General features: G+C 43.2%; 1 protein-coding gene across 9 annotated transcripts in view; it reads left to right on the forward strand.

The window, feature by feature from the left end:
* asic1c (acid-sensing (proton-gated) ion channel 1c) overlaps window positions 1-13,684 on the forward strand; it is a 96,750-nt gene that overhangs the window by 72,946 nt on the left and 10,120 nt on the right. For 2 of the 9 annotated variants that reach the window (XM_076021628.1, XM_076021630.1), the window contains exons 2-6: window positions 7,112-7,262; window positions 10,306-10,433; window positions 12,777-12,927; window positions 13,047-13,103; window positions 13,514-13,667. In XM_076021628.1, coding sequence (XP_075877743.1) covers window positions 7,112-7,262; window positions 10,306-10,433; window positions 12,777-12,927; window positions 13,047-13,103; window positions 13,514-13,667 — 641 coding nt within the window. Of the gene's footprint in view, window positions 1-3,203; window positions 4,640-7,111; window positions 7,263-8,095; window positions 8,224-10,305; window positions 10,434-12,776; window positions 12,928-13,046; window positions 13,104-13,513; window positions 13,668-13,684 lie in introns of those variants that run through there. The other 7 variants (XM_076021626.1, XM_076021629.1, XM_076021622.1 and 4 more) reach the window with 6 other exon arrangements.

The following is a 13,684-nucleotide window of genomic DNA, read 5'->3' on the forward strand; positions in this document are numbered from 1 at the left end:
CCATTTCCATTTCCAAGTCAGAAACCTTGCCAAGAGCTAAAACGCCTGTAAAGTATTCTGTTTGTGTAAATCAAATTTGAATTCTGTTAACTACAGTCGCACCTTAAGGCCTTTGATGGAGCTGTGTGCACAATACAAGGATATCGATTTTATGGAAAAGCACATTGTTCGGTATACTGAGTTAACATTGTAATGGCACCTGGAGTAGAAAGTGATGTCACAGCGCCCTCTGCGTTTCTTTACTGGCCAGGTCGATCGTGCAGACAATTGCTGTTGTTTGTGGTTACAAATCTGCTCTGCCTTTATTCAACAACAAACAACAGTGAACAGATGACAAAGAAGGCTGTAGCTCCACCCTCTGTTTCTTCATATGATTTGTTGTGTTGTATTCAGACTGGCAGAAACTGTTTCACACTGTTGCTTTTTGAGACATATCCTCCAGTATTTAGAATTGTAACTGGCCAATCTGCAGTTTACGGAAATATTTCAAGTGATTAATATGAATATGATTTCTTTGTTGTTGAGCTGAAATACATTCGATTTCTGTTCATGCACTGTTTGCTATTGTATAAACCACGGACTTAAATTTGTTTGAGTTGGTTTGCCTGATTATACACAAAAGTCATTGTGTATACTCAAGAAAAACCTTTCTAAGTTACATGGCCATCACATTCACATTAGAAGGTGAACATGTGTTCATTATAGATGTGCACCAAATATGTTTTGCCTCCCCACTTCCTGGCAAACCAACAGCTTCACCTGGCAGATTGAAGAATGAACTCTGCAGGATAGAATGGAATAGAATAGAATAGATATCATTTATTGATCCCAAATTGGGAACCTACACTGTTGCAGCACTAAAAACAATACAAAGAATAAGCTATACAGTAATTACAAGTGACATTCAAGTCAATATATACCAACAAACAAGAGCAGATGCATTGTACATAAACCGTTTGTGCAATGTTTGCCAGTGAGTCCAGAAAACAACCAGAAAATGATCTGTCACGCAGGGGGAAGAGTTCCAGACGGTAACGGCTCTAGGCAGGAAGGAATTCCTGAAGCATTCCTTCAGAAGCTGTTTCAGTGTTTTGGAGAAGATGATCCGCTGTCTGTCCAGTGTGCGGTGGAGAGGGTGTTCCAGGTTCTCCATGATGGATAACAGTTTGTTCAACGTCCTCCTCTCCACCACTGTCTCAAAGGTCTCCTGTCTGCAGCCAATGACAGAGCCACAGGACTGCTGGTTGATTTATTGTTTTTGTTTTACATTAGACTGAGTTGCTTTTATTACTCATTTTGCATATACTGTATTTCCATATTTTCGGGCAAAACAAATGCAAATCTGTTTGATTTTTTTTTTAAGTGCAGTCCCTGACGAGTTAAGAATGTGGTCATTTCTGTTTTAAGTTCAGATACAAAGTTCAGTCAAATGAAGGTAATTTCCTTAGATAAATAAATAAACTGTAAATGGAATGGTTCTTAGCAGTTTGTTCCTTTTGGTAGACTTGCGAAGCGGAAGGCAGTGAAAGACTGAGGTTAAAGCCCGTTGGTGCAGAGTGGCTGCTAACGACAGGGCATAATGTTGAGAAGAGTAATGATGATTGTCATGCGTTGCCCGGCTAACCTCTGGAGCTGTGACTAATGAAATTGAGCAGCAGATCAGAGTGCTGACGCGGTCTCATTGAACCTCCCGCCTCCATCGGGCCTGTGCAGGACAAAAGAGCTCCAGCCTTTAACTCAACAGTTAATTGTGCCCCATATCTATCGACATGTTTCCAGAGAAATCCGGAATAAAGGAAATCAATGTTGTGAGTCGATCAGTGAGGAGAGCAGGCAGCGGGCTGCAACTCTGATAAGATGGCATTGTGCGATGTATTTATTTGTCTGCCGCTCATGCAGCCTTTGTGTTTTTCTTTTTGTTATTGGGACTGAGAGATAGTCATCCTTGTTGATGCCAAAAAAAAAGTTTATTGTTCGGTTTGATTGGATCTTTCTCCGACCGAAAGATTAACTACAAGCCGACACAAAAAGTCTAATTTAGTAATAGTGAAAAAGAAAGCATGAATAAAGTGCGCCCCAAAAAAGAAATGTGGGAAGGGGGAGGCCTGGGCACAGAGTGGAGCATGATTCCGGTAATTAACTGGGCTGTTTTGCTGCCAAAAAGTGCTGAGAGCACAAAGATGGAAGATTTTTTCCACAATTTTGGATCTGGCTCCTCTTGTCATAATTTAGCCGTTCATTAATGTTATCAGTGCGTGATGATCACAACTGTGGAAACACATGAAACTGTTCTGCATAATTTCCCCCTCTTCTTTATTATGAAATTCAGTTCTGATTAAATTGGCTGGAGATGAAGTGAATGGACTGTTAGCACTGTCACCTCACAGTGGGAAGGTTATGAATTAGATTGACAGGCCTGGGGGCTTTCTGTGTGGAGATTGCATGTTCTCCCTGTGTCTGCTTCCTCCCACATCCCATTGTTCTATTCAGACTTATTTAACCCCTTAACCCAATTGTACACGTTTCTTTTTATTTTGCAAGGTCAGCATCCTTTTTCTCATTTAGTGTTCTCCGTTGAATCGCTATTGCTGCTTACGCTGAATGAGGGAAGTATAACTGTCAGCTCCTTTTATGGATTTCATTCAGTGTCTCCCGTCATCTCCAACTGCCTTGGCTATAAACTATGTCAGATACACCTACTTTCTTATTTGCATACGTACCTTTGTCCATAATTTCAATGTGTTCTTTAATCTATCGTTTAATCTTGCTAATAATCATTATTATTATCAAGAAGAAGAACAATCACAACAACAATAAAAAATGATAATAACAATCATCATCATCATATTTTTTCCAAGAATACCCCCTTACTGCATACATCACAGCTGCAGCCAATTCTCTTATTACGGACTGATGAGATTCCAGCCAACATAATTGTTAAAACAACGCTGTGAGGCTCATGCTGAAGTTTTTGCCAGCATAGTCCTCTGATAGTCTCGCCTAAACAGGCGAGGCAGACTAAACGTCAGACAAAGTCACACCTGCACGCTGCAGGATATGTCAGCACGCTTTGCAGGGTTTTTGAAAAAATAAGAAACTTCATAAAGACGAATTGGACACATCTAAAGTGTTCTAGAGAGGGGGTATTGTGCTATTTAAGAACTGCTTTCATCCTCTTGTTGCTTATCAGCGTATGAAGAAAAAAGAATCTACGAACAGGCTGCGGGTCCTTTGCTGTTTAGGAAAATTTACCCCTCACACAGTCAGTGTTAAAAAATTTTATCGCAGTTATTTCTAGTTTGATTGATACCATCTCTCCGCCTCTCTCCACCATTGGAGGTCTACTCCATCACCGGGGGAAAACAATTTCATCCACTGGCTCCACCTCATTCTCCGTTCGGCTGTGGAGAGAAAGTGGGCGGAGGGGCAACATTCTGTGTGTTTCTTTCTGCGGGCTGCAAGTCAACACGCTGGAAAGGCGTCTGTGTGTTAGGGAAGAAAAACGGAGGGAGGGCTTGTGTTTTTTTGGGCAGCTTGTGCCGCGCAAGGACAGGAAGCAGCCAAGTATTGCCTGGCTCTGGAGGGAGAGATGGAGGAGTGGAAGATCTGAGCAACAGGGGTAAGCGTCTCTGGATTTTCAAAGTGGGTGCCTGCGGGAGTGAAGTCGTCGCTTGTATCGGCTGCTGTCACGCCCGCCTGTCGATGGATGAAGCCCCGGCGATGGTGATGGTGGACTTCATTAGTGGAATAATTGGGCTGACTTTCTCACAAAGGAATCTGGAACGTAAAAATTCATTTCACTAACAACGCTGCTGCTTCTCCTCCCGCCTTTACGGAAGATTGTTCTCCAGCCTGAGCAGCCAAACGTCTGCATGCTGAAAGACTCCCGTCGCTGTTTTGGGGACAAGCACAAGTATGTGCAAAGCGAGGCTTTTAAATTGATGGGAAAAAGTGTTGAGAGGCTGAGAGGTGGCCGGCTGGCTTGACTCAGGCAATCATGGCTGAAGCACCCTCGGCTGAAAGTGTCTCACCGGGTCCACGGAGGCCAGCGGATGCTCAAGAGACGCCCCTCAAAAGTAACAAGTCCGAGCTCAGGAAGACGACGTGGAAGGAGATCACGGTGAGTTTCATCACTAGGACCAAGATCCACGGTCTGAAGTTCATCTTCTCCCCGAACAAGAACAAACTGCAGCGAGTCACCTGGATCATGGCCTTCTTTGTGTGCATCGGTCTCCTGTGCACGTGGTCGTGGAATCGGATCATGTACATGATGTCCTACCCAGCCATCACAAAGATCTACATGGTGTGGGCTCACAACATGTCCTTCCCAGCCGTCACCTTCTGCAATAAGAATGTGTTCCGCGTGTCCACGCTGACCAGGGACGACCTGTACCACAGCGGCTACTGGATGGACCTCATGTACCCTAACCACACACTGATGGAGAAGAGCGTGTCCATCATCAGGGACAGCCGCAAGCCGGGGCTCTTCAGCCTGCTGGACTTCAGCAACTACAGCCCACTTCCCGATTACCAGGTTAACACCACGGAGATGCTGGGACGGCTGGGACACCAGCTGGAGGACATGCTGCTGGGGTGCCGGTACCGCGGAGAAACATGCACTCCCAAAAACTTCAGCACTGTATGTACCCCGGGGAAAAAAACAAAAAAAAAACAGCAGAGGTGTTTGGCAGGATTTGTATGTAGGTGTGTTAATAATTAATGCAGCCATTTCGCAGCCAGCCCTCAGGAGGCGCTCTCAAGGTGTCTTAAAGTTATTACCTTTTTCTGCTTTTCTCCTTATTAAATTCAATTTATTCAAGAGAAGCAATTCATTGCTACCTGACTGTGAGAGTAAAAATGAATCGCTGTTAAAAAAAAAAACAGAATTTTTTTTCAATCTTCATGGTTTTGCACAGTCCACTCGGTGAGTTCTCGATTCATCCTGCTCCTCCACTGATTAATAATTCAGACGTCATAAATCAGCTCAAATTAAAATTTTAGCGTGTCTAATTAAACATTGCAAGGCAACGCGGCAGCATGCGGCCTTGTTTAAAAATTCATCCCAGTGTCTCATTTACATCACTGAGAGTAATCTATAACAGTCAAGGCAGAAGTGGTGGATACATGCAGTCTATAGTTTTCTTACGCCGAATGGGAAATTCACTAATTTACTTTTAAGAGAAATGGCCAACGAAATTACTCAATATACCCACTGCCATGACAAACGTGTCAATTGTGTGCAACGCATTGAACTATGAGATCAGGATGAATAAAGGCCACATTACTTTTGCAAAGACTTGTGAACAACAGCAGCGTGTGTACAAGGCGACCACATAGCAAACCTACACTGCCGTGAAGCGGCTGGTTGCTTGTGCGCAAAGGACTCACTTTGCGGACCTGCCTCATTATATCACCAGCAGGGGGAGAAAGGAGTGGAGCGCTGTCTTATCTGTCAAATGCCTGTTAGTCTCTCAGAGAATTGATACGGAAGACTGGCTCTGATCTCCGGAGATCAGTTCTGCAGCGTTGGCTGGACTTTTACCAGCAGCCATGTTACTGCCACCTCCTTCCCAGTGGAACCTTGTTTGAGTTGTAAAGTGTGTATTGTGTGTAGTAAAGGCAGAACCAGACGGTCGGATTGTTATGGAGCCTTCAGAGCAGTCGCAAGTGTTTCTGATGTGTGTTACCTCGGTCTGTTTGCCAACTTAGGTCATAGTAATACCTCCGATCGAATCTGTTCCACGGGGTTTTATGTGGAAGCCAAAGACGTCATACTGATTCATTTAATTAGCGGTTTCAAGTCAGTGCCACAGGTCAGTCTTGGTAGGAAGCCAACGAACAGGTTGACTGCTGTTGGACGGCTGCCTGCAACAAAAGTGTATCCAGGTATTGCTATGACAACAACAGTCTCTTCAGCTCAAACATGCAACCTGGAAAACAAAATCAAAAACCACATTATTGACGAGATGGTATTCAAAAGTCTAATATTTTGTTGTAGACCCTTCTTAGGCCCCTCACCATTTAAATGGTTCCTCATTCTAGCAACTTTATGACTGGAATGCAAATATCATCTGGGTCGTCAGTTACCGTGCGACCCTTCCTAAACGTGACATAGGACTGGCGTGGCTTTAATCAATGCAGGTTTGTTCAAAAGCTTGAAGGATAGCCATTAAAATTCCTCAGCCAGAGTGTTGCAGAACTAATCAGTCCCACAGTCTCGTGGCCTTATCTCAAAATTTATGGACTTATGATCATAAATTTACCCCATGCCTCAAGGTCTTTTCCAAACTTTCTTAGCTTTTATCCAAATTATTGAATAAATTAGAAATGCCCACTACTTTAATGAAGTTCAGTTCTTTATTTATTTATTTTTCCTGCTTGGGTACAGGCTGGACTTAAAAAAATCAAACATATACATATATATGTATATATATATATATATATATATATATATATATATATATATATATATATATATATATATATATATATATATATATATATGTATATATATATATATATGTATATATGTATATATATATATATATATATATATATATATATATATATATATATATATATACATATATATATATATATATATATATATATATATATATATATAAACATATATACATCATAACAAACCTGCTGTTGGAAGCACAGATGAGCTTCAGTGGTAGATTTAAAATCTACCACCAGAGGCCGTAAGTGAACCCACTGGATTGTCTCTTACGGAGCCAATTTGTAGATTTACTTGTCGATAAAGATGTGTGTCTTCAAAGTGTATGCCTTGGATATATTTTATATAATGATCGCAAAATAATGCAGTCATTCCGATGCTCACATAGGAAATTTGCAGTAAAATTGGATAAAGATTGATCTTTACTGTAGTTCGTACTGAAGACAGCTCATTAATTCTAGTCAATCAGAGGCGGCATGTTTTGAATTCAAGCCTACTTCTCTGATAATTGCAAAAGTCTCTGCCATGATTATCTGTTCTGCACGATTACACGCTGAATTGTTATACACCCAGCAGCAGTACAGAGGGTACGACTGTATTTACACAGCTGTGTCTATCATCCTCATGCCTCTTTTCTTTGTGTTGCAGATTTACACCCGCTACGGAAAATGCTACACCTTCAACTCGGGATTAGACGGCAACCCTCTGCTGACCACACTGAAAGGCGGAACGGGGAACGGCTTGGAGATCATGCTGGACATCCAGCAGGACGAGTACCTCCCTGTTTGGGGAGAAACAGGTCAGCGCAGTCTTCCAATCTGACCTCTTTTCCGGTGTAAACTCTTTGCAACTGCAGTCAGCAGCAGCAGCGAACCGCTGTTCCTTTGAAGATGGTCAAATGCAGGGAACAACTGTTTATTTTAATTAGTGTATATGTGACCAATAAAGTGCCTTCTGTTTAATTATAGTCATAAACCAAGCAACAACCACCCCCATTGCCTGAATAAAATATGCCTCGATAGCAAAGAACACATTAGCTTGCTGGCAGACAGTAACATCAGCTAGCACACACACGCCTTCAAGCCACTTCCCCCATGACACCATTATTGCGCTTGTTCGAGTTGTGAGGTGTTCATCGTTCCACACTCAAAATATTAATTATTCAGTGCAGTGGTTTGCAAGTTGGAACAAGCCACATGTGCAACCATATAAATCAGGAATTCACAGGGCTTCACCTTGTCGACTTGGCCGCTAAATGTTTGAACAACTTACACGGGCACAAGATGATAAACGAGCGCGTTTAATCGCATTTTCTCCTGATACATTCCACCAGATCCGCCACTGACATCATGTTTAATAAAGTGCGTTCACCGACCCTTTGTCTTTAATTTACGGCAGACAACCGCGCCACTGAGCCCTGCGTTCGTAAAATACACATCCTGTAATAAATCACGGGTTGTAGAGCTGTTCTGCACTGGTCCACCCGGCTAACACGTGAGTATGTGGCCGCTAATTGGCTTCACCGGCACGGGCTTCACCAGCACTTGGCTTTGGGTGCCACAGCCCAAAGGCAGGTTTCCAGGGGCGTCCGTATAATTTGCTGTTACATTTTATGGCCTGCTGTATCCACAGATGAGACCTCCTATGAAGCAGGCATCAAGGTTCAGATCCACAGCCAAGACGAGCCGCCCTTCATTGACCAACTGGGATTTGGTGTGGCCCCCGGTTTTCAAACTTTTGTGTCTTGTCAGCAGCAACTGGTATCTAACATTCAGCCTCCTCCTCCTCTCCAACCACGATTTTCTTTTTTTATTTTCCACTCCGCCTCATTTTATGTTTGTCTGCAAAATCCACTCCGGTTCGTGCTCGTCACCTCTCTGTATGAAAATCAAATTGTTTTCCTGTAAGAGTGCCTTGATTGCACAGTAAGGTGACAGACAGTATTTCCGTAATCCAGTGAAGCAGAGCTGACACTGCAGTGAAAAGAAAAATATTTACAGAGCAGGGCCAAGTCATGATTGGATGTGGTACTACTCACTGTGCTTAACTCAGCCAAAGAAAACTCCACCTCCACAGCATGCAAGAATATCTGGCAGCATGGAGTTTATTTTCACTCATAGTATTTTTAGCACGCAGTCCAGAAATAAACCCTCAGTCGAAAGCTGCCACAACTGACTGTGCAACTGATGCCTTCAGGGAAGCCAGGAATAAACGGTGGGAAATTAAACCATTAACAGCTCATTAATGGCAAAAAGTAATGAGAATCAAGAATGTTAAAAGACAACATGGAGAACATTACACCCTTCCGAGAAAGGGTAAATTAATTTTACGCATAATGAAGGATTTGCATCACTGGCATTGTTGCAAAAAATGATCTCCTGGCTGTCGCACTCAGGCACAATCAGGCTGACTAAAAGTCTCTCAGAATGCTTCACTGACGAGACGCACTGCAGTACAAGGGAACAAGAACAAATGTTGTCAAGTTGAAATTAACTGGCAAAGGATTTCCACACACATCTGTCATCTTGTGGAAAGATGAACTAATTGCAGCAGATCGCATTACAAATGTGGCGCGATTCAAATCATAATTGGGGTACAGTAGAGCCCTGCTTACAACAAGGAATATCATTAAAGTCTAATCAGGGAGAGATAAGAATGAATTATCGAGGATGCCAGTGTGCAAAATCAACAAATGGTGATCCTACATGGATTGCCTTTTGAAGTCCAATGCAGCTGTGAATCAGTTATCAGTTAATGTTGCCAAGTCGACGTCAGATTTTGTTTTTTATTTATTTATTTATTTGTTTTTTTAAATAATGTTCTGGGCTCAAGCAGCATGTAAGCCAAACAGTTAGGACATCAGAAAATATTCCAAATTTGCCACTTTTGGCACTGCAAAATCTTATCGTATTGGCAGCAGCCTCATTTGAATTTCCAGACCACAGTGACTGCCAGTGAACTCTTGAGATAATAGCCACTCCAGCAGCCAGTCAGTGTCATTACTGCGAGGCTGCTTTGTACGATTCTGCTCCTGAAGGTAACGTCCTCACTAAAGTCATGAACTTGAGTGAAGCAATCTAACAGAAATCTCCCACCCTTTCTTCTTTCTTCTTTGTCTGTTTTTTAGCAGAATAACATGGGATGGTTGGAGCTCATGATTGGTCTAAATTAATACAGGCACCTGGACACCACAAAGAGGACAAATGTTGTTTTGGAGGGGAAACTGTTTTCAAACATGTACTGCACATCCTTTTTAAGTTGTAAAAACAAATTGAGTTTATCATCATTCAAATGTCTGTAAAAAAAAAAAAAAAAAAAAAAAAAAAACGAACCCTGCCTTATGAAGAATATCAGTAACGAAAAGAAATACCAAACATTAGGTTTGCTATTTATCACAGGGCCACGCTGACGACAGCTCGAGGGCGTGTTTACGGGCTGAGAGACAGAAATGGCAGAAATGATGAAGTTGTCATGAAGGTGTTCTCTGGCGGGAGCGCCGACGCTGCTCGCAGCGCCTCAGCGCTGACAAAGACTTTTCATTTCTGAAGCTCCTGTCGCAGACATTTAATTCCTGACGTGGTCCGTGGGCTGAGTGAGACTCCCTGACATTTTTTTTTTGTGGCAGGAATTATAGGTAAGTGGTGAAAAGCTGAGTGGCGTCCTCCAGTCTCAAGACTTTGGAGCACGCAGCCAACGAGAGGCCGAATGACGTCTGCCGCAACGTCACTCTGCTCACTGCTGTGCCCCCGCGGCCTGCGCTTCTGCTGCTCTTGTTACCTTGATAATGATGTGGGCTGTGTTCCCTACCTCAACCCCCACCCCCCACCCCCCGCCCACCCTAGATGAGACGTCCTATGAGGCCGGCATAAAGGTACAGCTTCACACTCAGTCAGAGCCTCCTTTCCTCCACGAGCTGGGCTTCGGCGTCGCCCCCGGCTTCCAAACTTTTGTTTCCACCCAAGAGCAGCGGGTAGCGTATGACTGCCTGGACTTGCTTGCATGCCACAACAATACTGTGTTGTCCCGACAGCTACACACCCATCACCGAGTTCATCCACTTTCAGTTGCAACTCTCCCTCCCCCTCTGTCTCCCACCACCTCCTGAGGAATGGATCCATCTGTCCCCTTCAACTGTGTGGCTGAAGCAACCACATGCAACCTTTGCAGTCTGTCCATGTTGCTAATACCGGCAAGCAGCTCCGATGTGTGAACCTTTGCAGCCTGAACTTCTTTTTGTTTGAGTCTGTATCGTCATTAAAGCCTGTCCGGCTTCACCCTTCCACGTCCTCGACCAGTTGTGTTATCTTTCTTTCTTTCCGTCTCGTTTTTTCTGCTTTTATGTGTTCCCTGCTGAAACGTTCCCTGATGTCATCTGGACGGACCTGGACCATGTGATTGATTAGCTTTCATTACTTCCGAGGATTCTGGCATCGGTTTTGAAGTCTTAGCATTTATTGCGCCATGGTTTTTATCCCCGCTGTACCTCCAGTTATGAGACTCTGTGGGCTCCAGGCGGACTTCAATAACAGCCTAATTAGGTTTCGCAGTAGAAGTCCATTGCAAGTGAATATGGCTCTATGTCTGTCACTTTGCATTGAATAAATGACTGTCAATTTGCCAGAGTGGTCCTGGTGGAGATTACGGTGAACCGCGCAGTGACAGCAGCGCTGCTGGGGAAGTTTGTCAGCATGAAGCCTGTCGTGTGAAGTCACGTGGTCAAACAAGACTTTCGGTTTGGGGTCTTCCTAAAAGTTGCTCTAAGTAAGACTATACAAGTCCGTCCAATTGCAAAGGGAGGTCCAACACAGCAACCTTGTTTTTTTCACGGGATGCTTAAACTCAGCAGTTTTGCAATAGACTTTAAACAGAGGGATAAATATACTTTTGCTTGAATATTTGAAGCCAAAGGGCTTCAAGCAGTGTCTTTAAATTCATCTGTACTATTTTTCTTTTTTCTTTTTTTTTTTTTTTTACCATTAAAGCATGTATACAAGTTAAATTAAAAGTTAGTCATAAATTGTGGTACAGGTACAAAACTGTATCGCAATATTTAGTAACCTAACACAAATTAGCTCAGCTGCATACTGTCCCAATTCACTTTTTCTAGCCATAAAGTATGTCTCTAGCATCGTCAGTGGACTACACAGCAGTATGAGAGAAATCCACCCTTCACTAACGGGAATGCCTCTGGGAAACTTCATTCAGATGAGGGAAATAATCCAGCCGGGTGTTTCGTGGACTTTCCACGTGCTTTTGAAGGCCAGCTACAGTCTTGGAACAAAGCGTCAGCGTGAGCAGGGAGCTAAACTTTACAAGAGGCTGTAAACAGAGGGCTAAATATGCTGTTTTATGGAGGTCTGTAGAGTTTTTAGGATGAGTAGGCTGTGCAACCAGAGTCTTGGCTGTAAAATCAAGATCTGAACATGGCAATCATAAGGGAGCTTTAAAGTGTGAAAGAGCTCTGAATAGATGCACAGAAATTCCAGAGAGCACCACCGCCGTTTAGAGATGAACCAAAATATTTGAAGCTCAGCCAGTAGTCGTCCCTCATTAGGATATTTTAAAATTCCCTGGGTTGCCCGTGAGTGCTCTCCGCCTTTTAATTAGATTAACCTGTAATGAGATGGCACACTCTGCGCTAACCACCCCTCCACCTCATCGTTGAAGTGGTTTCTCTCACGGGCTAAGAAAAGACACTGGTAATAGTAATAAAGACAACGTGTTCTCATTTCAGTTCTCATTATTTGTTTCTTTTATTTACAATAAAAAATACATAATTATCTCCCTGTGACTTCTGTTAAATTCTACCAGTCATGTATTTGTGACGTCCGTTTTTTTTTTCTTTTTTTCTTTTTTAATTAATACTGTGAACTGTTTACCTCTGTGAGCTCTGTCCTCGGGGTGGCGAAATTTGTCCATTAATTTGTGGTGTCCTGTCTGAAAAGAACACATTTTGAAAGTTTTCTCCCCTCCAAGCTTGTCTCTAATCCCATGGTATTCTGCCTTCTACCGGGGACTAGACCTGCATCAGTACCGTTCTGCATGACGTCTGCCTGTCGCCTCACATGACAAGTAATGTTGGTCTGACCTGACATTTAGTGCCAGTATTTATGTCAGTGCACATGTTTCCATTGAGATGCTTCTGTGTTTTATTTTCACGTCGTTGTTGGTATTGGTGGTGGTTTTTGTGAAGTTTGAACTCTTCTAACTTTATTTGCTGTAACTGGCCTGCATCGTTTGATTTGCTGGGATGCTTTTCATCCCGATTTTGTTACTTAAGATTATGAGACACTTTCTGTTTGCCCCCCCGCAGCTTCAGTACCTCCCACCACCATGGGGAGATTGCAAATCCACCCCCATAGACTCTGAATACTTCTCCACGTACAGCATCTCAGCCTGCCGCATTGACTGCGAAACCCGCTACCTGCTGGAGAACTGCAACTGCAGGATGGTTCACATGCCTGGTAGGGACTCGGAGAACGGCCTGAAATACCAAATGTTCAAAAAGGGGAATTAAAACAAATGCTCAATGTTGACTTTCAGTTGGGGTAAATATTTGCTTTTTTTATGCCACGTCGAACAGGAACCTCCACAGTTTGCACACCTGAGCAGTACAAAGACTGCGCCGACCCTGCTTTAGGTAAGCCCCACCACTTTGCCGCTCCTCATTTGCATTAATGTCTGAATTTCAACCAAGTGCTCAATCAGTGGCAGGGCCGTTAGACCAACGCCGCCCTATGCATTATACTTCTGTAACTTGTTTTAATCTCAGTGTGGCTCCAGAGCAGGGTGATAAAGTAAAACCATTGTTTAAAAATTCCATTAGGAGGATTTGTGACGTGTCCGTGCTCGGCTGATCTCCAATAAATCCCGCAGCCCTCCACGCCCCTCAGTGTTTTAACCTCAGTCATTACCTGCTTTCATGGAAAGTGAACGATGGTAGCGAATACGTTGTCCCTTCTGTCGCGTTTTGAGCGGCGGCCAATGAAGGTCCGCTTGTGTGCAGGTTGTGATCACGATATTGTTTTGAATGACTTTGATCATCCACAGACTTTTTGGTAGAGAAAGACAACGATTACTGTGTGTGTCAGACCCCCTGCAACATGACTCGCTATGGCAAGGAGCTGTCCATGGTTAAGATCCCCAGTAAGGCCTCTGCTAAATATCTGGCTAAGAAATTCAACAAAACTGAACAATACATTGGGTAAGTATCGTTTAGTC

Source organism: Nelusetta ayraudi, unplaced genomic scaffold, assembly GCF_046127955.1.
Source record: "Nelusetta ayraudi isolate G7.1 ecotype Tasmania unplaced genomic scaffold, CSIRO-AGI_Nayr_v1 ptg000011l, whole genome shotgun sequence".
In the NCBI taxonomy this organism is placed as follows: domain Eukaryota; kingdom Metazoa; phylum Chordata; class Actinopteri; order Tetraodontiformes; family Monacanthidae; genus Nelusetta; species Nelusetta ayraudi.